Source organism: Amblyomma maculatum, chromosome 5 (genome assembly GCF_055883805.1).
Source record: "Amblyomma maculatum isolate TAMU_Amacu chromosome 5, ASM5588380v1, whole genome shotgun sequence".
Lineage (NCBI taxonomy): Eukaryota > Metazoa > Arthropoda > Arachnida > Ixodida > Ixodidae > Amblyomma > Amblyomma maculatum.
In genome coordinates this window covers 135,590,061-135,616,528 of record NC_139348.1, presented here as the reverse complement: position 1 = coordinate 135,616,528, position 26,468 = coordinate 135,590,061, and the positions used below count along the sequence as shown (strand labels likewise).

The following is a 26,468-nucleotide window of genomic DNA, read 5'->3' as shown; positions in this document are numbered from 1 at the left end:
GTGATCGGTTTCGACCGTGAACCTTGTACCTTCCACGTACATCTCGAATTTTCGGAGCGCGAAGATGATAGCGAGGCATTCCTTCTCCGTCACTGAGTAGTTGCGCTCCGCCGGCGTCAGCGCGCGGCTGGCAAACGCCACGGGGCGCAGTTTCTCGTCCTCCTTTTGGAGAAGCACTGCGCCCACTCCAAAATCGCAGGCATCTGTCTGGATCAAAAAGGGCCTATTTAGGTCGGGGAGTTTCAGTGACGCGGTATCGGCGATGGCTTGCGAGAGCTGACGAAAACTCGCCTGCTGTTCCTCTCCCCATTCCCACGAGGCTGCCTTCCTTAACAATTTTGTTAGAGGAGTTTGCAGGCGGATGCAGTTGGGAATGAATTGGCGATAGTAGCCCACCATGCCGAGAAAACGGCGCACGGCCTTTACATCGTTCGGCACCGGGAATTCCAGGATAGCGCGAAGTTTGTCAGGGTCCGGGGCTACTTTTCCTCGCTGAACGCGGTAGCCGAGCAAACTGACTTCAGCCCTGCACAGCTGTGCCTTAGCGGGGTTCAGCGTGAGACCTGCTGTTCTGAGTTTTCCCAGAACGTCTCGGAGGTGATCGAGGTGTTCCTCGAACGTGCGGGAGTAGATGACGATGTCGTCCAGGTAGGCGAGAGCGTGATGCCATTTGGCGTCGCCCAGTACACGGTCGATCAGCCGCTGAAAGGTGCTCGGACTTCCGGACAAGACCGAAGGGCATCCTAACGAATTCGTAGAGACCCCTGTGGCAGGTGAACGCCGTTTTACACTCGTCGCCTGGTCGCATCTCTACTTGGAGATAGCCTTTGCTAGCGTCCAGAGTAGAAAAATACCGCGCTCCGCCGAGGTTCGAAACAATGTCGTCCACGCTCGGGAAGGGGTACGCATCCTTTTGTGTGACCGCATTCAGTCGCCTGTAGTCCACGCACAGCCGTGAGCTACCGTCCTTTTTGGGGACCAGCACCACTGGGAATCCCCAGGGGCTTGATGAGCGGCGAACAATACCCGCATCGATCAGTTCTTGCAGCGCCGCGTAAATCGCCTGCCTTTTGGCGGGGCTGACCGGTCTCGGGTTGGATTTCCAAGGCTGCGCGTCTCCTGTCTCGATGCGGTGCTGTACAAGCTTGGTACAGCCGGGGCGGTCTGTGAACATCTCTTCGAAGTTTCCTAACAACGAAAAGACGCGGCCGCGCTCATGGTCTGTCAGGTTGTCGGCGTTTGCCAGTAGACCCTGTAAACGCTCTTCCGCGCCCACGCGCAAGGCATGGGGATGGGCCGCAGCTGCTGTATTCAGCGGCTGAGGGGGAGCGCCGCTTCCTCGGGAGGTTTTCCTCCTTTCCACCTCGGAAGCTGTCCTTTCGGCCGTCGTGGTCGGTGCTGTGACGAACGGCTTGAGTGGCGCGAACGGGCTTTCCCGATAGCCACCATTGCCGATATCAACCACGATTCCCGTACGGGACAAGAAATCTCGGCCGAGAATAACCGGTACCGTGAGTCCAGGCAGATGAATGAAACGCTGTCGCCGAGCGCGCTGATTCCAACGCGCGACGAGGCGCACATCACCGCCGGAGCATACTTCTCCGCTCGCCAACTGGAGGGGCAGGCTGCGTTTTCGCACCCGAATGCCTCTCTGTCGAAGGCGGGAAACGACTTCGTCTCCGATTAGAGAAGTGCTAGCACCAGTGTCAAGCAGTGCTCGGAACGTAGTCCCTGCTATCGCAAGGTCTATGAACGGAGCCCTGGTAGTGGTCGGTGTTCCGATCCTGAGAAGTGAGGGGGCCACTATTGCAGCTCCGTCGCTCGGATCAGCTTCGGCCGCCGGCGCTGCTACCGGCGGCCTACCTCGTTTCCCTGACTCGCAGGGCAGGCACGAGCCAAGTGACCAACTTGGCCACAAGAGAAGCATGGCCCGGGATTCCGAGCTCTAGGCAGACGAGGGTGCTCTCGCGTACGGCCGTCCGTGAGAGCTTGTTGAGCCGGTGCCACCACCATGCTACGCTGCCCGTCCGCGCGCGTCACCAGCGCTCGATCGTTTGACCGTGTTTGGTAATCTCTGTCGGGCGGTCGGCGTGAGGTTGACCACTGTACCTCTCGCGCAGCTTCGATGATCATCGGCCCGTTTGAGTAGGGATCAAGAGCGCGATCCGAGATTTCCGGGAAAGCGCCCTCACCTGAAACACGTGACGTTCGAGCGTTTTCACTCCTTGAACGCGCACTGCCATTCCAGGCGCAGCTGGGCTCCAGACAATCCGATGGGGGTGGGGGGGGCCGGTACGCACGGGCAGCTGAAATTTCGGCTTGCACCCGACGCGCTTCCACGGCAAGCTCATTCAGGTTCCTGCAGCGACTTCCCCGCAGGTAAAGAGCAAAGGTGGGGTGGCTCTGTCGGATTACTCGTTCCACTTGCTCCGTGTTCGAAGCGTTGGGATCGGCATAATCGTAAAGCTCCTGCATCGCCCTGACGTATTCGACGAGCGACTCGTCGGGAGCTTGGGTTCGGAGTTCCAATTCTCGCCGCATTCGCTGCTGGTAGTCGTGAGGAAGGAATTCCTCCCTAAACATACTGCGGAATTCAGCCATAGTGCTCGCTGTGTGACCTACCAAACAGTGCCACCGAGCGGCTTGGTCAACCAGTGCCACTGGTATCACCCTTCGCAGCATGTGGGTCTCGCTGCAGCCGTTGACTTGGCCGTACTGGTCTAGCGCCAGGAGAAAGCTGTTGGCGCTCATTTGATCGCCGTAGCCGCTGTACGTTGGGATCGGTGTTCCGATCCGCGGGGTGGGTTGCAAGGACTGCAGCGCTTGCTGGAATGCGTTGGCGAGGACTCCTGCGAGGTTTTCGGCGTTTGCCGCTGCCTCGCTCTCGGGTGCCGCGACGAGTGGCGAGATCGTCGGCGGGGTTGGCGCGGCCCCTGTGCTGCCGTTTGGTAGCTGCGAGGGCGGACATGGCGTGCCTGGCGCTTCTCCCCAATCCGTTCGCGCGTAGTGCAGAGGCGCGTCAACTCTTAAGGGTGGCATTTCGCGGCGTCTGCCGGAATCTGCCTGCGGGCGTCGTGTTTCGCTGGCTGCTCCTGCAGCGGCGAATTGTCCCGTCTGTAGAGTCGCGTTGGCGGCGAGCGAGCCGTGGGCCGGGCTTTCCCTGTACCCGGGGCTGAGCTCTGCGAGCCACATCAGATCAGGCAGATTACTCTGCTGGTCTGGCATTGTGTCCGGCGGGAGCGAGTAGCTCAAGTGCTTCTGCACGAGAGAACCACGTTGGGGCGCCAATTGTGGGGGTTCTTATTAAGCCGTCGAGCCTCTTCTGAGGTCTAGGCCGCAAACACAGAGCTCCCGCGATCACACACCACGTGCAGCCGTTCTCACGGCCGCAAAGTAGTAATGCAAAATACGACACAACACAGAACAGGACTTTGCCCGGAACCAGATGTTTATTGGGTCTTCCCAAAAAGAACGCTGGTGAAGGTCTTGCTGGAGACCCTATCCTTTTGGATGGGGCCTGACACTTCGAAGGGCAAGATGGCGACAACAAAGAAGTATAGCGGGGAGGTATTTACCTTGCGTCCTTCCGTTGTCGCGGCTCGCTGTCGTCTCCTCCTCGGCGGTAGCCGGTCCCCGCCGATCTCGGCGCATCTTGCCCTTTGTCCTTTTTCGGCCAATGAGCGTCGCGTCTGCGACGCCTAGCGGTGCGCTCCTGCGCCCGGCGAGGGAAGAGGGAAACGCGGCGCTACCGAGCAACCCGTTTGGGTTACTCAACCTCGGAAAAGAAGGAATACTTTTGTCCCCTTCATCCTCCGCGGCGTGCGGTGCTAAGGAGGGATGCGCGGTTCTCCGCGATCGCTACAACATCCAATGCAAGACGGCTCAGGCTTTTGCCTACGCTCCGAAAGTCGCCAACGCCGCCGCATCTCCACTGACATCACGGGCTGATGCTTTTCTATAGACGTCCAGTACGCACAGCTACAATTCAGTCCATATTTGTGCTGTCTGAAGCGCAGAAGAGATTTAGTAACAAATCCGGTTCGTAGAAGGCAAAGACTAGTCGCGATTGTTTCCTTGGTTGTTTCTGGATTCTTCACCCCCTTACAGCAGCGATATGTGGAGAAGCCATTGCAGTTCCACAGTTGCTGCGTTTTTGATCATGCTGCGTCCCCTAGACCCAGCCTGCTTGTATGCAAGCGAAGAATTGCAGTTATCTTATGGTTCGTCTCTATGCCCACAAGCCATTGCAAAGAAGTCACTAGATTTCTCCTCATGAAGTCATGTTTCCACGGGAACGGGCTCCTCTTGTGTTGGCGTTCATGGATGCTTCGCCCCTTTGCACCGAGGAAATGCAGGAAAGCAACTGTGATGGACGAGTGCCGTTGATCTATTTTTCACGTCGGGAGCGCTCGTTAGCACATGTCCGATTGATCACAAAATGCATTATACAACCACAATTTGTCGAAATTTTGAACGTAGTAACCAGGGAAGCGTTATCCCGGAGCATATTAAGCAGCGGAAAATAGTGTGACTTGTGAGAGAGGTTTTACTTCCTACGATTTTGGCCATATGAAACGGGAAATTGTGTGAACCGAGAACATATCGAGGTTCTACTGTATGTGCAAAGAACTAAATCGCTAAATATATGCATAAACTCTCGACATTTTTTATAACAAAAGAAAAGATGCAAATTTGAGAGCACCTTTACTACACTGGTAAAACTTGCAATTATGGTAAATTAATGTTCCCTGATTTTATTTACTGTTGTGGGGGGGATGCATTCATTCCTTTAAACACAGTCTACAATTGTGCACATATTTGAAACTTTCTTTTTGCAAAGCATCCAGGGAGGGTTGTTTTCAGAAAGTTAGTGATGCTGACTATATCTGAAATCTTTGTTGGACAAAACTGTGCTTTTAAAAGGGATCACTTTCAAAAATGTGAAATAAACATGGACACTGCAGAGTTCCGTGGTGCATGCAGGAAGTAACTTTTTCGCAGCTGACTTTCCATTGCATAAACAGCTGCTGATGATGAAGGTAATTTACTTCGCATAAATGGATTCTTTTTTATGCAGCAGCGCATACACGGCTACATTCTCACCCAAGGTTTGTTTGCAAATTTTATTCATCCGATGTCCATCCATCAGTCTGAACTGCCCTTGAGGACGCATCAATGCACAATTTGCTGCTTAAAAGTTTAAATTCTCAATTCTTGTTTGTTACCATATATTTACTCTATTCTGAGCCTTCCATTTTTTTTCATGGTCGTGATGCCTAGAAGTGAGGGGAGGGGTTGTGCTTAAATTTGAAACATTAAAATATCCCCCCTTCCCCCACTCTTTTCGTGGCTATATCTAGACCTGAAAGATGCAAGAAATAAGTGTTTTTCAAACATCTTAGGCAAACGTGGTTACAGTTTGCCTAAACTTCAGGCAGCCCTCTACAAACTTTCCCTTTCAGACCAGTGTTAGGCCTTCAAACTGATGCCCAAACCAAACAATGTGCTCCTGCAATGTCCATGATATGTCGGGTACCATTGACACCAGGCCTTTGCAACAACACACTAGTAGAGTTATGGGGCTTGCGTTAGGCCGGATTTTGGCGTTTTGTGCCACCATGTACAGTGTAGTGTTGGAATACAGCAAGCTGGAGATCACCATGCAGACGTGCCACCTCTGGACTCCGATAGCTGCAGCTCAACGACAGTGAGCAGGTGTGCTTAGCAGCCTTGGATATGCAATTTTTTATTTAATTTTTTTGCGAAAATTGGGGTATCTTGTAGTCCAAACGAGGAAGACTCTCTATATACAGCGCGTTGCACAATTACAGGTGCGCTGTAGAATGCTTCTCCCAGCTAAACCGCGGAATCCTTGCAGCTCAAATTTCGCAGAGAAATGGCATTTGGTTGTCAGCATTTTTAATACCAAATTTGTTTGGAGTACCCGCCTGATGCAATCAGAAGCGGCCAAATATTCTTATCGTATTCGGCGGTGGCGAAGCAAGAGAAGCCGCTAGCATTGGTGGCGTCATCTTGTTACAGTGGGGAGATTTCTTGACTGGATACGTTTACTGAGCACAGGCTGTAGCATCTCTGCCAGAGGCTGCTCCCCAATGTACAGCACACAGTACTGGAGCACATAGGGGTCAGTAGGAGACAATATCTTCCACCTCGCCCCTAAGCTCAGCCAACAGAAGGAGACACCTTTAAATGAACAGCTTTGCATGCTTTTAGATTTTATAAAATTAATCCTACCACGTACGAGGATAGCCATCCACAGTGAGGGATAATGCCGCACTGTTCGGCACTATGTGGGCCTGCCAATGTAACCGAACAGTGCCTGCACCCCAATGGAGTATGCCTCAATGGAGCAGTGAGATCCATCTTGCCTTTGCCTAACGAACTTGTGTGGTGGCAGCCTCTGTGGGGCCCTGGACTAGAGAACGGATTTCTGAAGCAACCCACATTGCTCCCACTGCGCAATAAAATTTATTCTTTTTTGCAGTTTGCAGTGCAGTCAAAAGATTGATGTAACAAACTTCAGAGTAATGAAATCCTTGATATAGTGAAGCATTTCATAACTACAAGTTTACATAACTTGTCCATCAAAAACCGTGTATTTTTAGCTACATTTTAAGAAAGAAGAGTTTGTCATACTTTCAAGTGAACGAGATTTTATTGCCGGCTGAGAAGGAACCCGTGAAACAACTGCACCGAAGTGCACTTGCGAAAGTGGGCATCATCCTGATTACAGACACCTAGCCAGTACTCCTCTGGCAGGTGGCATGCACAAGGGTTGCATAAGCATCTGCACAGTTTGTCGGACCAACCCACGGCTTTCACTATCTTGCACAAAATCTGCGCATTTGTCCCAATTGCACTATTAGTTCCTAACACTTGGTGAAAGAAGTGGCAGGGTCGGTGACATTGCTGCAACCATCAACTGTGAAGCCTGTTTCACACTTAACACCTGACAACCTTGCTTCCCACTTCAATGGTGCGTGCCTGTGCAATAAGACGTGCTCACGCTAGCAGTGGAAAAGCGATGAGGCACGGGATGAGCCCAATTCTATTGCAATGGGTGCTGAGGGAAGCACACTCTTCTCAACCTTGCCAATGGGGAGAAACCACTAGGATGGGCGGTGGCAAAATGTGGTGCTGATATGCTCATGCACTCGCATGAGTATGACAGTGACAGCAAAACCAAAACTCGAAAGAGCAAAGATAGTCCACATTGATTGATCCACAATGCACTTTCGACAATTCTTGGCATGCCTAGGCAGAGCGTAGCAGACTTCTGATATTGCAAAGTGAACTGCCGCTTCTACAGACCAATAAATTGAAACCATGTTGCATGCTATTGACGCTTCAAACTATACACATTCAGGCATATGAGGTTGCCGAGACTCTAAAGTCAAAGCATTCAAGAAATTGAGGAGGGATATGGTGCCACCATGGTTGAGCCAAATTCAAAAATGCAAACTTTTTGAATAAATGGAAGTTTATGTGTGTGATATAATTTATGTTCACAGGACTAAGCAGTTTGATTTGCCAAGATTGCACTGTGGGGACAGCAGAGTGTCAAACTACCAAATCATTTCATGCAGACAGCTTCCTTCTCTTAAGTGGGTAAGTTTGGAACTGACAATGGGTATCGGTGACAAAAATTTCTCTTATGTTATTCGCTCGGCACAATGGGTGACCACAATGCAAATAGCACTTTTATTGAGCAGAGGAAAAACATCTCTGCTCTTTGAAATGCAATAAAAACTTGAAACAAAAAAATGGTTTTGCTCACGAAGAGCCAAAACAAGTTGCTGCTGCCTTGAAATTCTTTAAGAGGCAAAGAGCTTGCCACGATCCTTGCATGAAAAATCCTGCAAATTTATGGATGAAACCTAAGCAGACTCCCACTGCTTTTGAAAACATCACGTCAAGTTGCCTGTAATCTGTATTAAAAAAAAAATATATATATATATATATATACTTGTGACAAAAATCATAACCTCTCTGCAACATTAGGGTGTTTTCACGCACATTTCCAGTGTTTCAAGAGAGTGTCAAATAGCTGCCTACACATCACCAGTGGTGATCACTGTCTCGCAGAAACTTATATCCTTATGCAAATTTCCACTTACGGAAAGCTTCTGAAGTTCCAGAAGCATTGGCTGTCACTGAAAGGTGAGTGCGTTTTGTACAACAGGCATGTAGCACCGGCAGTTGCATGCATCTTGCCGAGGGCCAGCCACAACTAACAGTCAAGTTCGTTCTTTAACGACCTAATATATGTATTATCAATCTGGTTGACTAGTAAAGTTGCACGACGGAGCTTCTGAAAGCGCATTCCTCTTGATATTTGCAGCGTTCACTGCTTTCTGCTCGCAAAATACTGCAGGAAAGTGTCGTATGCAATCCTGAGGAAGCTTGCAGGTGTTGAGCCAGGTTTTGTCTCTCTTGTAGCCTTTTGGCGGTGTGCTGGTAAAACAAACAGCTACTGGAATGGCTTATAGTTTACAGTGTTTAACGTCCCAAAGCAACTCTGGGTGTGAGGAATGCTTACACCCTGCTGCAGAGCATTCTGACATGCCAAACAATGCAGAAAGTGAAAAAAGCAGTCGACGTGATGCAGCCCAGTAAACAGAGACAAATATGCAATGGCACGAGTTTTTGTTTTTGTTTTTTAATTTTCAGAAAAAGAATTGTCTGTTGCCAAGCAATTGTCACCAGTCATGAAAAGCTAAACATTAAACTGCACATACTGCAAACAAAAAGTAGACAAAGCTGTCCTTGATGTTCTTTAAAAGTAGCTTGGGGTAAGCATTCCAGCCACACAAAACCAAACCCATCTGTTGTCTTGCAGCAGGCAACAGTTGAGCTCTACTAGCAAACAAAACTGACACAATTTACAGGATCATTATTAATGACGGGAAAAATAAGTGCTCAGAGCCAAATTCATGCCTTTATCGTGTTGCTACAGGAACTATTCTGGTCATGCACTGCAAGTGTTAAGAAAATTAAAAAATACCAAATGCACATGCATAAAAAATGGTTTAGAGATTCAAAGTGTTTCTCATTCCTAATTTCAAGGTCAGGAAAACAACTACCATTAGCTTTTTCAGAAAGCTTCTGCTGCTCACAGTGGTTAAGCCGGCACATGAGTTTTAATACAGCTCATTTACAGCAACCCAATATAAGCATTTCCTGCTAACCAGATTCTAGAGGCACAGGGTTCGGTCACCACTGTGAAGCAAAGCGCAACCTATTTCGGTGCGCGATTTTTGCGTTGTCAATCAACATAACCGACTCAAGTCTTCTGGATTGTTCCACTATACAAAAGATTCAAAAGTGTCGAGATTCCATGAGTGATGTAGAATATAAGTGGCAGTTGGAAAAAGAAGAGGATTGCAGACTAGTGCTAGCACCAAAAATCACTGTTGCCAGTGCATATATCGTTAAATATAAATTATCACAAGGCAGGCCACAACTTTGATGTTCTGTTAGCAATAATGGTTAGCTTCACTTTCGGCTGGACCATACTAAGTACCAAGAAGAAATCAGTGAAGCATGTTGTCATTTATCCATCACCATCTTGCCAAAACTGGTTCGGGCAATAACTGTAGACAACTGTCGAAGGCAAAGCTGCTCAGCCAAGCAGCGAGCATGTTATCAATACGACGTTCTTCATTTATCTGTGAAGTCTTTTCTATTTATGCGTTTAGTTTTCTCCAATGAAATAGAGAGTCTGCCCTGCTAATGGATACCATCTGATTATCGGAGTTCATTTAAGTGTAAAGCCATGCTCCACTTTCTCTGCAGCTCAACTCCCTGGCACAAAGAGATGGTACCACAAACATAATTGGTTTGCAGCTACCTTGTATACCAGCGAAACATGGTGGCTGGCACGACAACCACCTGCTGGCATTACTCATACCTTATATCACTATGACCTTTACCAGAAACCTTGTGCGAATTCCATAGAAAAAAAAATAATCTTCCCAAGTCCTGCTCACTGAGTGGGAAACAATATATACAAGACCGCAGTACTGGTAATGCACTTTGATGGGTGGCCCTATTATGCAACATTAGGCAGCCATCAGCTCATTCTAGTAGAGTTTCTCTTCCTTATGCCAACAAATCTCTAAGCTGTACAATCAATCTCTGCGAGAGAGTATTTCTCACTCACTGCGTTCAGCATGGGTTGCTATGCAACACTGCCACTGCAAAAAGCCCATGAGAAGGCATTCGTTGTTTAAATAAACCCTGCACTAGACCACTACGCCATAAATGTTGCCACTACGGATCAGAGAAGCCTATTAAAGGAACATCATCATCGTCGTCATCTTCTGGCGTCTCTATCAGAATCTCGCCTCCATTCTTGCGTGAAGCTTCTACAAGAGTGCGGAAGTGGCCCTTCCCGGCACGGAGAAGTTCCTCCGGGGTTCCGGACTCTATGACTTTCCCGTGGGACATGACCAGCACTTGATCACAGTCTAGAACAGTTTCCACCCTGCAGAGAAATTAAAATAAAACAGATCAGTTAAAACGACATGACAGATGAAAGAATAAGCAAATAAATAAATAAAACTACAAGACCAATAAATTATTTCACAGTAGAGCCGAGAGTAACAAAAAAACCACTAAGTCACCATAATTGTGCAAATATCAGCAAGAGCTCTCTGTCGCGTTTCCACAGAGTACACAACCACTACAACTGTCGCAGAAATTCGTGCTGTGCTGATGAACTGGATTTCTTCTCCCACGTCTCTGGTTCAACAGCTGAGCATCAAAGTTCCACTAATGTAACTCGTGTTCCTAGACTCGCTCTGATGCCGGCTCTTGAAGTGGGCTGTCTCTACCGTCAAAATAAATCAAAATGCCAAAGAGATTATGTCTGTTTTTTTTTTCATGCCTCGTGCGACCTATAAGCAACTTTGGCGTCACAGCCATCGCTCGCCTATTGAAACTGAAGCAAGTGAGGAAAAATTATTTGGTTTTAAAATTTAGTGTTCATTGGTGAATTGGGATTGGGATGATCCACGAACAGTGGAATCTTGTTGATACAATTCTGGCGGGAACTGAAAAATTAAGACGCACTCTTGCAAAATCTTATTAGGCCCCAAAAGATTGCGAATGAAACATTCTTGGCACAAAACTTTCCTTCATTACCCCGCCTCCAGTAATCTTTCACTTTGCGTTGACTTAGTTGCTCAATGTCCAGAAGCAAGCTGTTCTGAAACTCGTAGAACAGAGCCGCAGTTTCAATTCTTAACGCCGCACCCAAGCCAAAGCCATGACGAGCGTTCACCAAATTCGCTAAGCCTTTGCCCCCTCGGGAGATGCTGTCAAAAGATAAGCACGCAGAGATATGCTATCATGATATGTTATCAGCTCACACAAGTGTTACCATTACTGCCCCTACTATTGCCCTCCCTCCTAGGACTCTTTCGCTGCCTCTTAAAGGGAAACTTCAACTATGCGGGTTCTTTTTGTGATCGTATTATCCAGACCTCTGTGAAGATATGACCATATTAGCTGTAGGAAAATGCACTGCCTCTATACTGCATCGGCCGGGTATTAAAAAAAGGAGTCACATGCCGAAAAAAATTTGTTGCGGGATCGCATAAATGCAATTTCACAGTAGAGTAATATAATATGCATCGATAACAGGAAGAAAACATGCAACTAAAATTTGGTAACCTATACTCCTCCACTGGAACCTGTGAGAAGGACTGTCAACACTAACTGCATTAGAAATGGGTCCCATTCATCTGAGCTCTGCAAAATTCAAATGCTGTTCGTGTCTCCCCACGGTCTCAATTATGGAACATCAACTGTACTGATGCAGTTGAATCAAATCAATTTAAAAAAATGGCATTGCTTACCTGTGAGCTATCACCAGGATCGTGGTCCCTTGGAATGTCCTTCGAATAGTCTCTTGTATGGCGCGGTCAGTCTCGGCATCTACCCCCGCAGTTGCCTCATCGAGGCAGAGGACCTACAAAAGGCGACCGGATTAGTACTATAGTGTTTCTCAGAACATTGGTGCTGAGAGACAAGAACAACTCACACAAAGCAGACAGGATGCCGGCCTGCTAGAATGTATCGTATGGTTGACACCCTCTCTTTATGATGAGCAGCTGAACTTTGTCGACACCCTTTCCGTATGATGAGCAGCTGAACTTTGTCGACACCCTTTCCGTATGATGAGCAACTGAACTTTGTCGACACCCTTTCCTTATTGTGAGCAACTGAACTTTAGCAGAGAATGTGACATAACCACGAGCAAAGGAAGGACCACATGGAGTGAAGGAAGGATGAATGAGGGAGCGAGCGAGAACATGAGCGACCACCTTTCGCAACAATTAAAAGATTGCTTAGGTGTAGGCACCAGATGTTTGCTGTGAACAGGACCATCGCACTGTTTGTCTTCCCACAGACAAATTGCCTCTATACACACAACACCCTGTAAGCCTCGAGTCAAGCAAGGACACTCTGTCCTGCCAATAAATGCACTTTAGGAGGAATGAGGGTCTCGGAAATGTTTCCTTTATTTTTCAGCATATCTTGTTGAAACTTATCATGCAAGTACAAAATTCAACGCTGTATTTCAAGTATATATGCATTTACATTTCAAATATCTCATCTCAAAGAGAAGGTACAGCAAAATAACACGGCCATTTCTTACGAGCGATCATGGTAATTCCTCGTTAAAAAAAAAGAGTTTTTTTGGAAACATGCACACATTTCAAAGAGTCCACTGCACATGCTAAAGGTAAGGAAATTTCTATATTGCTTTATTGATCATAAATAAATACCAGAAATTGTAAATAAAAATGTATATGACAATAGTTAGCTGAAATTTAGTCCAACTGCTATTATACACAATTAAGGAAAAAAAACGAAAGCTTCATTATGCACGCTGGACCCTTTTAAATGCCTGTATGTTCCTATAAGAAATTACCGCCTTGAGACGCATTATTTGAAATCGGCATTCGTTTCCGCACTTGCATGCCAAGTTTCAACAAGATGCGTTGAAAATAAAAAACGAGTTTTCAAGACCCTTGTGCCCCCCGTAAAAGTCTGCCAGAAATTCAGGTCAGCCCCTTGAATAGAGTCACGTGAAGAGTCGGAAGTTACCTTCAAACATAGGTTGACCCTGCCCTCGATGCGAACAGAAGAAAATTTTAATGAGTTATTTCACTGTGGTGATATTCTTGGTTGATATTCTTTCCCTGGAGTGATGCGAGCAAGTTAAAGTGAGGACAAATTGAAGTTTACCTGTATCAACGTTATTACTACTTTAACAAAGCTTCTGTGCACTATAGAAAGTAAAAAGACTGGATTCAGGAGTCTCACGCAGATTTCAGAGCCTAGGCTACACTGATATTAACTTAATCTGGTTATAGAATCACTTTGGTTTCACAGAATGGTCTCGACATTATGTATAAGAAACTTTGTTTTCTTATAGATAATGCTAGATGAATTCATATTGTACATCCTTCCGAATCTGTTTTTAGCTCAATGCTTTCATGTTGCCAATGCCATACGTTACTGAAAAATGGTGCAAGTGCATGGAGCTGTTAATCATTTCCGTAAGTTTGAAAAAGCAATGCAAAATTATTTCTCTTGTATCGAACACTCCCCTTTGCACAAGTGCGCAAATTAGTGTCATTTTGGGGTAATTTTTACGGTGCCTCATTTGCACTACCTGGTGATTGATTATTTAAGATCTTTTTTTCTTTTCTTTTTTTAATATCAGTTCAACCTATTTGGTATCCTGGGCTCGAGACACTCAATGGTGTCCTTTTCTGTCTGCACGTATATCTTCAATATAACACCAAGCTTCAAACGTACCAAGCTCACACAAATGATACCAACATGCCCTCCCGCCTGCAAAAAAATGCATGCAGTAGATGCTAAACACTGCCACACATACACAAATTGCTTACAAATGCATGGTTGCTCACCACTGTTACCATGGTAAACCTGAACTTAAGATTAGTGCCCAGATGACTTCTGCATCGAAGTGGCTTTAAGAAGCTACGGTCATGTCCGGCTCTACCTGTTCCGATCCTGACGGAATCCGCCTTCAAAGGTTTGAGTAAGGGTTCCCAATTGACGACTTGTCCCTTAGCTGTCTGTGCCTGGTGCATACTCTGCCGAGCAGAGGCTTTTCAATACGTTTCCAACGAGTGCCCTCGCATATAGGTGTCACAAGCAATGATGTAGCAGACGGCCTAGCCCATTAGAGCGCTCACAGAACATCCAACAAGAAGAACTCCTCAGGTCGCCAATACTACACCCTTCAGAGAAGCAGTCTTCAGGCACATATCAGTTCCTTATGGACTTCACCCACAAATCATGCGTGACCAAAGGACTAAAAAGGTCCCTAACCACTTTATTATATTGCATTCGTACGGGCTCTGCTCGTGCCCATGCGTTGATGTACAAGATTGGCCTCGCAACATCTCCGCTGTGTTTCACGTGTGCTGTATGCAGGGATGTAGAACATTGCGTTATAAGCTGTCCAGGGCACATTGCGGAAAGGAGTGTGTTGTTTGCTTCCATCAAGAAAACAGGAGTCCCCCATTGTTCACTTCAGGATACTGTCTACCTGTGTGGAAACCGGTGTCACAGAAAGGAAGTTGCACGCCTAAAGTTCCTCTACAGGACTCTGATCTGGGCTCCAGACGGTGACAGCAGTCATGATTATTAACTAATATGTATGATTGTGTGTATGTGCCTGGCTTGTGAACACCAATATTTTAATATCTAAGCACGGTGGAACCATCGCCGGCGGAAGCCGCAAAACCCACCTGTAGCTTCATCAACACTCAACCTCTCTTAGCATTCTGTATACTAAAGAATTGTAGCAAAAATCTGCTGTGCAAACCCTGGAATGCCTTACGATTTGACAAGCAAGAAAGGAAGCTTATCATAAGGTTGTATCAGTCTTGAAAGCTAGTCGTGCAAGTCAAGTCATGGCGCAACAGACAAGCACCAGGCACAGTGGAAGAGTGCCACTCACCCGTGCCTTGTAGAGGAGGGCCCTGGCCAGGGCAAGCAGCTGACGCTGCCCAGCACTTAGCAGGGAACCACGCACCCCCAGGCTCGCCTCGAGGCCCGAGCCCGCACTGCTCCCACTACCCAGGGACCGGACGGTGCGCCCCAGCTGGCACCGGTCCAACGCCTGCCAGATCTGGGCGTCTGAGTGCAATCCCCGTGGGTCGACATTGTCACGGACTGAGCCGGAGAACACAAACGGGTCCTGCGGGATGGCCGCCAGCCGAGACCTGTAGCGATCGCAGAAGGAAGCTGCACTAACTGAAGCAGTAAGCACAAAGGAATGTGCTAGAGGTCGGTCCCGCGCTAGCGGTTGTGACTTGGGAGCCGGGAGAAAATGAGCGGAGGTACTATCTTGACGACACAGGTTAGGTCGTGCAACTGGTTGCAACCATGAAGCAAACTTGGTTTTGCAAAACACGAAAAAACAAAATTACGCAAGGACGGGATACAAGAAAGGGTAATGCACCGATTTTAATCACATCCTACGACCACCGACTTGCTCAACTGCACAAAGTTGTTTTGCAAATACAAAGCAGCAATTTGGCCAATTATTTCCTCTAGTATATCCGTGCATGACATTCTTCGATAGCACAGTGGTAGATCTGACTCCTTGTAGCAGCCTCTGTAGCGGTGATTTGGGGATTTGTAGCAGATTTTCCTTACTTTTGTAGCAGAAAAAAAAAAGAAAAAGATTTTGCCTCTTGCAGCAGCACTAAAGAGTTGTGCATAGGAGTGGCATCAGCAGAAATATACTTTATTACCAGCATATTGACAACGTCTAAACTGATCTGAGCCTTTAGTTTTGGCAGCTTGTTAAAGTATTGCATGAAAATGTTTGTGATGCTTTAATTTGCTCACAAGAGTGGCAGTTACAAGGCGTTTGAAGTGTGGTTTCAAAAGGCCATCAGACAAATTGTTTCAGAAGTCTCCAAGGCATTTCTCAAGACATTTCGCTTTGTTTCCAATTCAAGGAGTCTTTGTTTCATATTTCCACTTTTTCTACATTCTACAAGGAACATTCTAATAGATGGAAATTGTGCAAGCTGAAAGCGGATGCTCCAAATACATTACTGGAGCCCTTGCGTGTCGTAGCTACGCTCGCTCAGCTAGAAGCTGTTTCTGTGCATGCCACACGGGTCTTTGAGGACTGAAAAAGGGCAAAAGCACAGATGCCTGTCCATGTTCTTTGTTAGCATTTTCATTGCACCCACAGCCAATGGCCGGCAGTGTCTAGGTAGGATGCAATGATGTGCTATGTGGTGCGGCACTTCCGTTTCCCAGACCACAAGTGCGGCTCTCGCAATGACTGGAAATAAATCTTTTTCAGGCAAGGCCTACCACTAACAGGGTGTCTAGCAAACCACTATTTTCAAAGTCCCTGACTTTTCCAGGTTTTCCCCTGATTAATTCTGTTCAAATTACCTGAAGAGTGAAGAGGCTCAAAAATGTAGCTGCTGATGATAATCATATTCAGTAATTTTCAATAGTGAAAAGACTCGTTAGTGTTAATGGCCGTTAAAAATGTCAAAAGTTTACCGAAAATTAAAAGTGCACCGATGCCAGCCTCGAAGCACGTGCAAGGGCATGCGAGCCACCCACCCCGCAAACAGCCAAGCCAATCCAATCCAATAAGGTTGCGTGCACGCGCTTGGCATTTTTCAGGGACCATAGCAGCACAGCTTGCCAATCGCTTTCATGCTGGCTGCTGCCGGAGCGGTTATTCCTGCTTTTTGTCACGTACTACTCTATGCAGCGCTTCCGCATATTTTATTGAGTACCCACTTCACGGGCGTATTGGTTCTTCTATTGTGGCAGCTCAGCCATGCGCTGGTGTCAAAGTAATATATCGCGCCTCGCCTTGCGGTGCGGCCGCGCGCTGGCGAGACGGCACAAAAAGAAAAAAATCTATGTAATATACTTGGCTCTGCGCCAGCTTAAAATGAAAATGCACCGCAGAATATATTGTGCGATTTTCCCTAACTTGGCAAAAGTTTTGATGTTTTCTCTGACATTTCACTGATTTTGCCCGGTCTGTAAAATTTCCCTGACAATTCCCAGTTTTCCCGGTTGCTAGACACCCTGACTTATGATGAGCACTCCTGCTGGCGATCAGCTGCACAAAGAAAGTGCAGATTCATTTTATGCAACAAGCGTGCCATCTAGTGAGCAGCTCCATTTAGAAATGCTGCCATTTTCCGCAGCAGATTCTACGGAGTGGGAACATCTGTAATTCTCAGTGCGTGGAATGAAAACGCGCAGTGGAACTCAAAATGAGCAGCAGGCTCTATTCAAAATATTCAAAATTTCAGACCTTTCCACGGCCATACACAGCTGTGCAAGGAGCATGCCATCAAAATTTAAAATGCCGACCTAACTTCTGGTTTCATTCACATCAAACTTTTTTGACAATCTTTCAACATAGGAGCGGCGGGAACATCCGTGATTCTCAGTGTGTGGAATAAAAACGCACAATGCAACTCAAAATGAAGAGCAGGCTCTATTCAAAATATTCAAAATTTCAGACCTTTCCACGGCCAGACTACCTGTACACAGCTGTGGAAGGAGCATGCCATCAAAATTTAAAATACCGGCCTAACTTCTGGTTTCATTCTTACCGAACGTTTTTGACAATCTTTCAAAATCATTGCATTGCAAAATCATTTTTGTGCAAGTTAGCGATGTTGACGTTTCATTTGTGGTTCTTTATGTGCATTATGTTCATTTCATGTTACATTTTATACGCTTTTCTGTGCCTTCTTTGCGTTTGTGAATAGCCCCGCCTGCTTGAGCCAAAATATTGGCCTGCAGTATTACTAAATAAAATAAAAAAACACTGGAGTGGCGGCAAAATGAGCAAAAATCATTTTGTACCGACATGTAGCATGTTTTGCCCTTTGTCACAGATTGGCATAAGCAACATAGCAGTTCCACACTTCTTGCAGCACAGGGCAAATACACAATGCCAGTCTAAGAACAGGAGTTCTTATTAGCTTGGTTTGGTTCGGTTTGTAGAACGCCCCAAAGCGACTCGGGCTATGAAAAACGCCGCAGTGGAGGGCTCCAAAAATTTCGACCAGCTGAGGTTCTTTAACGTGCACTGACACTTTGAAGTGGATCCATATCACGTACCTGACTTGCTAGTATGAACGACATGCGTCTCATCCCCACGGTTCTTTTCCAGAAAAGTTAGAGGCCTCCAATAAGAACGATGTGCTGCTTCAATGACCATAGAAGGCACATGGACTGACACTTACAAACTTCTTTAAGCTATTCTGGTAAAAGCAAAGGCACTTCTGCACCAAACTCTTAGTGGCAGTGCCCTAAAAGCATATAATATTATTACTTAACTATTCCCTAAAGCCGGTTTCCTAGACACCGTGGCCTGTCAAGTTTCACTTCAATTGAGCAGTACGCACCTCACTTCCTTGGGATGCATGCGAAGCACGTCAATGCCGTCGATGAAGATCTGCCCGCTCTCAACGGGGGTCAGGCGGAATAGAGCTTGGAGGAGGGTCGACTTGCCGGCACCCGTGCGGCCAACAATACCCACCTTGGTACCCTTGGCCGCTTCGAAGCTGATATCCTTCAATGCAGCTGGCAGCCCAGGGCGGTAGCGAAGCGTTACTCCGCTGAACTTGATGGCGCCGCAAAATGGCCAGCCAAATGGAGGCTGCATGATTGGCAGGGAAATGAAAACAGAAACTGTCAGGAACCAATGCACAGGCTCACGCCATTCGTGTGGTCGGCACCAATGTCCGTTTCTTCTTAACCAGCACTTATGTTTGTGTTAGTATTATTAAAGAATGTGCGCCATACCAATACCTGTGCTATTTCCTGCACTGTTTATTTGAATCATTCGTTTCACCACTTTTCACCGCTTGCTTGTGTTACAAGAGTGTGCTGCAGCTTGGTTTGGTTTGGTTTTATGCTCAATCGGAAAACAGTTGCCATTACAGGGAATTCACCCACGTCCTCTCACTCAGCAGTCGAGTACCCTAACCACTGAGACACCATGACTCAAGCATCACAAAAGAAGGTGCGATATTAGCTTTTTTTTTATGATAAGAAGCTGCTTTTTTTTCACTAGGGTATGTTAAAGGCAACATTGTACCCTGAACAAGAGTCTGCATTTGTCATTAATACATCAGCCAGAGCTTAGAGACTACATATGTACAGTCTTTGTCAAAAATATATACAGCCCAAGGGTTGTTTTTTTAGCCCCGTAACGGGGCTCAGTACGCATCTGCACCGTTTGAAATCTAGTAGACGACAAATCTAGTCCCCATTCTTGTCTATGCTTACCTATATATTCCAGTATTGCTTCCAAGGGCTTAGTTAGAGTGCTTAGAAGCGAACCCCTTGGGCCGTATATTTTTGACAAAGGCTGTACAGCTACTCATAAGAGACCATGGAAGATTAGCTGTTCTTGCCTTGTTTAGTGCAAAAACCATCAAACCAAAGATATATGCCTAACCAAGTGAAATCAGTCGAAACACAACGAAACTGCAGTGCCTCAAAGTAGTTACAAGTTCAAACCGAACTGCAAGATACAACTCACGCCAACTTGAAACACTGCCCCATCCAATGCCCTACCATTCTCCAATAACTACTGCCCTCGTCCCCCAAAAGGTGTGCTTTATTGGGGTTAGTCCAGCTGACTGACTGACTAGGCCTAGTGCAGCAGCAGCAGACCATAGATGTGCTCTGCATGTACCGCTAAATATGATTCCCTATCTCAGACCTACCGAAGGGACAAAAAGGCAGAGCAATGGTTCATCCACTGCAGGAATTGCTTTGAAAAGTGAGAAATTTCTACTTGCCTCGGTTATTGATTGGCTGGAAACATGGATACACTAATAAGAGCGCAGCTTTCCTCAAGAAAGAGAATGCGTCAAAGCTGTTTAATGAAAAACCCCCAGGTGCTGAGCCAAGTCTCCAGCTCGTCAATATGTTATTTTGCACATGAGACAAGGACTGCGGAGTGATGAAACTAGAACAGTGAGAAAGTCAATGAAGTAAGGATGAGGGTAAGCAAGTGTGATAAGCACTGGTCCTGGAATCTACATGTAGACATTTCAAGTAGCAACTTGACCGAGAGATCAAAGCTTTTCTAAAGGGCCAATGGCCACTGTATCGAAGACACTGGATGCTAAACGATTTTGGCAACTTCCTTTACTTGCAATAAATTTACTGGGAGCACAGGAAATGTGCTTATTCCGTGCACAGTCAGGACCACTGTGGCACAGTTGTATCTTAGAAGCCAAATCCATGTTTTTCAACCGACAAATGGCCAAGCCAAGTCTACTTTCCGACATTCCCGTGATGCATAAAGCACTCTTTATGAAACTTGCACAATGTAAAGTTCCGAGAGGATAGCCCCACCTAAATATTAGCCACTTATCTTTCAGGGCAAAATGTCTATTTTACTAAAGACCCTAATCGTCACCTACCTCATTAAAATTGCAATAGCTTTGACCACTTTGAAAGCATGAAAAGCTCCCTCTACAAAATGTTCGATGGCCCAAAAGAACATGTCCATGAACATCGTTAGTGACAAATTTCAACCCGAAGAGATGGTCACGACCCAACCTTACCACTTGTCTGACTGCAGTGGTAAGATAGGGGACGATATCGGTTTTTCTGTTTACTGTTAAAAGTTTACCAAGACGATAAAGTGTCCCTGCAAATGATAACCAGTGACAGCCCAAATATGGTGGGTGCGGTAGTAGATAGGAAGAAAGAAAACAACAGCAAGATAACAACAGATAAGAGGAAAATAAGGGCAAAATTGATGTCCGGACACCGAAAAACAGGATATGGTGAGGTGGAAATGGCTCACAAACAAGCAGTTAACAATTATTCCTATTCCTATGCCGGCCTCATAACTGCTTGACCCATGCTCACTTCCGGTATCGACCATGAGAAAAAAAGCCACACAATTAGAAGAAGATGGGGTTCAGTGGGCCAAGAAGAATCAACAGAATAAAGACAATGTAGACAATGTCAGCAAAACTGCGAAACGCTTCCAGTCGGAAATAAAATGTGTTCGCGAATGGAACTACCAGTCCCCTCTACAACAGTGTAATGGCAAAAACAAATTCAAGGAAACTATTAAAGGAGGATACTATGCTTGGTGGGAAACTTTAGGAATAAATCTGAGCCAAATTTTCACATGTTCTGTATCTTGACATGCTGACTCCAAAAGTGGAATTATTTTTGTCACAGAGCAAGCAGTTTCTGAAATACTACAAAAAACAAAAATAAAAACTGAAATTTGGGTTCTTGTTTGGAGAAAGATTAGCGTAACAGAAAACCTCAGCAGAGTGGTTAGAATATGAAACAAATCTAGAATGTTTAAGGAGTGTAATAAGGTATCAAGTAATGTTTTGAGTCAATTTAACCTAGAGTTAGAGAAAAGTGCCATCTTTTGCATGTCAAACACATGACCCATCTAAAAAATTTCTGAAACAGATACTGCATCAAAACTGGGCATATTGCACACTGCATGCATTTTCCTTTCTGGCCAAAAAAGAAAATGTTGATAGCTGGAAAAAAGCAGACGCTATTTTCTCTCCAAAGTTGCAAATGTGCCAAAACTGTTGTTTTGAGAAATCAAGTAAAAGCGCGTCCAAAATCTTTACTAGGAGAAAAAAACAAAACAAAAAAAGATCTCAAGAAAATGCACCAGGAGCATAATCTGGATGCAACCAGTCTTTATGCTTCTTCTTGACCAGCTTTCTTATGCTCAGTGGGTCTTCTCTCTTCTTCTCAGACAGCACTTCGATGAAAGATTTTTCTCCCTTGCCCTCTGGGATGCACCGCTTCTGAATCTCATACTGAGTCGGGCATTATGTATTATATATATATTATATAATGATTAGTAATGCTTATTGGCATAGGAAAATCTGAGGTCAAAGAGCACCAGAGACTGATACTGTATGTTGGATGGTTACTATGTCAAATGGTGAAAAGTCATGAAATGCTATGAATGTCAAAAAAGGAAGTCAGGCGTGAAAAACTGGAAATATAATAGGAAATCTAAATGTGATAGACATAAAATGATGTGACTGCCCTGTAAAGAAAGAGGTAACATGCTTAAATTGAAGTTGCAATGGTCTGCCATGAGCAAGAGGGCAGAAAAATTCTAGCTGTGCATGGCTTTGGCGCCCGCCCTTTTGCCTATGCCAAGGAGCCTAATGTATACAATGTAACCTAATGTAACCTAATGTACAAGGATTCCAGCAGGCTATGACATAGGCTCATCTGTAAAGTGCCTGCAACATGTAAAGATTCATAAAACCACATTGTGTAGGTAGCATAAAATTACGGGCTCCCGTCAGTTCAATTAAAAGAAATGGATTGTAGAAAATTAATTTTTTTCAAAAGTTAAGTGTTCTTGTCAAAGAAAATAATGAATTGAACTCAAGTATGAAGTGGAATGAACTGCTTGTACGCTTTTGGGAAACAAGCCCTTCGTTCTTTCTTGCAGCGGATGCATTCAATGAGTGCATGCAGAACAGTCGTTAAGCCCAGATTTATCGCGTAGAGGGTGGGGGTTGGATGTGAGTAGGTACGAGTACTTTGACTAACCTTATAAGCTGGCAAAGCCTACGGCAACTTACCAAGATGCCACCATCCAGACGCTCCTCCTCGAGTCCCTTGATGTACTGGTCCGCTCGCTCCACGCTGACCATTTCTTTCTCCGTGTCCGTGAATGATGTCACCAAGCTGCTGAGCAGCGACGTCACCGACAGTGCATATGACAGTGCCAGGCCCACAAAACCTACAGACGAGCAGATATCAGGGAAAGAGTTGCAACAACTTTCCTGCACCTGTCAAGAATACCGTGGACGTTGCAGTCATCTATCAAAGCCTGTCAAACCAACTGCAAACCAAGCAGGTTACATAAACAGGCACATGAATTTTTACTAGAGTTTCAAGTGCTCGGGCTGCCAAACTTCTCCTGGTTTGCTCAACAAATATTACTGCACGGGCATGGCAAATGTACTGAGAGAAAAACCCACAAATGCTAGCTCATGTTTGCAGATTGACTACCACACCTTGCCGCTGCTTCTACGGACATGACAGAACAATGAGTTAGAACTCCTGTAGAAGCTTGTGTATACTGTTGAGGGTATTGTCTTTGGAGATGATGGAGTAACTACGGAAAGGAAAATGATCGGGGGAAAATTAAAGACAGCACAATTGGTCGGGGAATAAATATTAGTTAATGATATTCTAGCTGGAGTCCAGAAGAACAAAATCAAAATGGGAACACAACACAACATGAAGAACATAGAATCCACAATCTCTAAGCAAAGGTGAACATGGAAAGCAGTGGCACAGGAATTTTGCTGGGATCCAACAGCCACAAATGATGCAGCGAACAGGGCGGAGCTCAGTGGAATAGGGAATAACAGTTAACCCTAGAAACAAGTGAAACGTCCTCCAGTTTGCACCTAGTTAATTATATTTAGACCAAGTTCTCGCCACTGACCTGCGCTGACCCCTCGAACCTGGTGCTGCACGACAGCCAGGAAGGCAACGCCGGATGTGAGCAGCACTCCCATGAGCTGCAGCCGCAGGTTCAGCCACTGAGCGGCCGCCTGTGAGGCAAACACCGCCTGTTGGTTGACGGCCAGCTTGTGCAGGTTCTCCTGGCAAAACCTGCGACAATGAACTGTATGGAGCACCAACTCTGCTCTTTGGAATATGGTAGGCTTGCGCTTATGTGACGCCAGTGGAGAACAGGATGCAAATTAAGGGGCAGCCGAACCACTGTCCTGTCAATTTGTGTCCTCTTCTCTATCGTCGTCATAGGACAACAAACCTATTTTAGAGTCGTGAATGAGCTATATACGCAGTGACAACTTTCTGCCACTGCAGCAGAAGCAAAGGAGCAGAAACACATATCCCCTCTTTCTACACAAAGGAATACCATATTTTCCGCTGTGCAAGATGCAATTTTTGTATACCGCGTTCTATACAATGGTGTGTCTTATGTGCGTTTGTTTTTCGTGTTCATCCTTATGCACCCTTTGCATTTGTTTTTAAGGCTGAACCATCCCTGAGAGGAATTTAATTAACATTAATTAGGCAGGGGTACCATAAATAGGCATAATTAGGCAACACACATTAAAGAGTTCCCCCGTACCCACACTGCCATCACTCCCACACAGTCACACACTCCATGGAACCAAAAGCTAACCCTACCTGTGACGGTACTTGCAATTCCTTCTTATATGCAATGCTACCTGTTTAGTTTATTTTGTGAAGTTTAAAGTCCCACAGCGACTCAGGCTATGAGAGACGGCGTAATGGAGGGCTCCCGAAATTTCGACCACCTGGGGTTCTTTAACGTGCACAGACATCACACAGCACACGGGTGCCTTGCTTTTCGCCTCCAACGAAAGACGGCCGCCGAGACCGGGATTTGATCCCGCGTCCTTGGGCACAATAGTCAAGCACCCTAACCACTGTGCTATTCCAATGGGGTGATACCTGTTTGTGTGCTCTTGCACGTGCTCGCTGGGGATTAACCTCCAGTGCCATCTTTCTCCATGAGGTGAAAGAGTCAGAGCTAATTTCAACTTGTAGCTCTTGAGAGTATACAATGCTTTTGGAGAAAAATTGAACTGAATTAACTAGTGCTGGCAGAGTAGCATCTGAATCCAAGTTCTTTGTGTCAGCTGGTGACAGTGCAGCTTGCAGCCTTAGCCGCCATAAATACGAACAATTCTGATTTGAGAATACAGCTCAAGACAAACCCAACAAAAAACAACACATTGGCACTGGCTTTGTGCTAGGTCACAGTTTTTGTGTTAGGCAACCAGCCAACCTGCATGTCCGCAGCCGACGTATCAGCACATCACCTTACCTTGAAACTGCCTTGAAGCTATGTATGACAGAGAGGCCAGAGACGGTCTCTGTGAGGTGGGAGTAAACCGGTGAGAGCGTGATGCTTCCCAGACGTCTGAGTTCCCGCGATGTCCACCGGTAGTATTGCTGCAAGGTGTAAAAAAAAAAAAAGTCTCTAAACTAAAGAGGGAAGCACAGCCATCACAAATCCTCAACATGGTAAGTTTTAGCGACAGTGTGTACAGCTAAGCTTAAAATCAGGATGATAAAAAAAATCACAAACAAGCAAAAACTCAAATGAGCATCTACCAGTATTTTGTTACAGGTTGTACTGGTGAGTACATATTGTATTTACAGCACAGGCCTTATTGAAGAGAGGTGAAACATTCTACAACAGAGAAATGCATCTGCATTAACACGAACATACTATGACTTCCCACTCAAAAGAGCTAGCCATGATAAACCAATTCTAGACCAAGCAATGCACTACATTCACATGTAAAAGTCAGTTTCAATGACTCTTGACTGTGCCAATGCTTGTCCAGCACCGAAAGATATATTTATTGTTGGGAAAATCGAATCTAGAAATGAAACCATTCTTTTTCTCCACCATTCAACCTACACTCTCAATGTCATCACAGTTTGCTTGTAAAACGGCCAGTTGTAACAACATCTGTCTTTCATTTCCTCGTCCTTCCTAGCTTTATAAAACGCCCGTTTTCAGTGATAACAGCCCCTGTTGTTTCAGGTATGTGAATTAGACTGAGTTGAACACAGTAATCAGTTTCCTATTCCTCTATTTCCTTATTTCCCTGTTCCTTTTCCTATTTCTTTTTGTTATTAGTGTTATAAGTCAGTGTCATTGCATCTGCTCTTCTGTATGGTTTTGTGAACATATATCCGTGCATTGTATTTCCGCTTGCTTTCATGCATTTTTGCTTATTATAACGCTGTCTAGAATATCCACCTTCTTGCACAATTCCCAACAGGCCTGTAAGGTATTTCAAATAAATAAATAAATAAATTGACTAAGGCCAATCTCAATTTGTCCCCATTCTCCCTTTAATCACGAAAGCTGGGAAGCAGTGAAGTTACCCTAAAACCTATCGCAGAATCTCACCTGAAGCGAGTTATAGGCGAATCCTAGAGGAATGAGCAAGAGAAGAACCCAAGGTAGACCATACGAGGTGACCACCAGGGTGCCCATCAGGGCTACCCCTTGGGCCAGCACTATGTTGAGCATGAATGGCAGTGTGTCATCAATCGACCAGACATCGGTCGAGAAACGATTTAGCACCCGGCCGACTGGAGTAGCCTCGAGGAAGGAAAGCGGGGCCTGCAAGTGAAAAAAAGTACTTCAATGGAACAGAAACTACAGTAGGACACCCAAAGAAGGACTTAAACTCTCCCAGACTCGCAAGACTCATAACACTAACGTGCTAAAAGAACAACAAATTATGCCTCGAGCCCATACTGCTACTTTAGTAGTAAAAGTGCAATGTTGAGGCTTTATAAGATAAGAAAATAGGAATTGTAGTCAAATG

The 26,468-nt window shown here is 45.7% G+C and overlaps 1 protein-coding gene across 3 annotated transcripts in view; it reads right to left on the bottom strand.

Annotated features, from left to right (window-relative positions):
* Positions 1-8,664: 8,664 nt before the first annotated feature.
* Positions 8,665-26,468, bottom strand: part of LOC146189655 (ATP-binding cassette sub-family C member 10-like) — a 37,284-nt gene continuing 19,480 nt past the window's right edge. For 2 of the 3 annotated variants that reach the window (XM_084604416.1, XM_084604417.1), the window contains exons 13-20: positions 26,045-26,260; positions 24,944-25,071; positions 23,564-23,733; positions 22,689-22,849; positions 18,483-18,736; positions 15,029-15,293; positions 11,883-11,995; positions 8,665-10,507 (exon numbers count right to left, since the gene is read on the bottom strand). In XM_084604416.1, coding sequence (XP_084460542.1) covers positions 10,294-10,507; positions 11,883-11,995; positions 15,029-15,293; positions 18,483-18,736; positions 22,689-22,849; positions 23,564-23,733; positions 24,944-25,071; positions 26,045-26,260 — 1,521 coding nt within the window. In that variant the 3' untranslated portion in view covers positions 8,665-10,293. The remainder of the gene's footprint in view (positions 10,508-11,882; positions 11,996-15,028; positions 15,294-18,482; positions 18,737-22,688; positions 22,850-23,563; positions 23,734-24,943; positions 25,072-26,044; positions 26,261-26,468) is intronic. The other variant, XM_084604418.1, reaches the window with a different exon arrangement.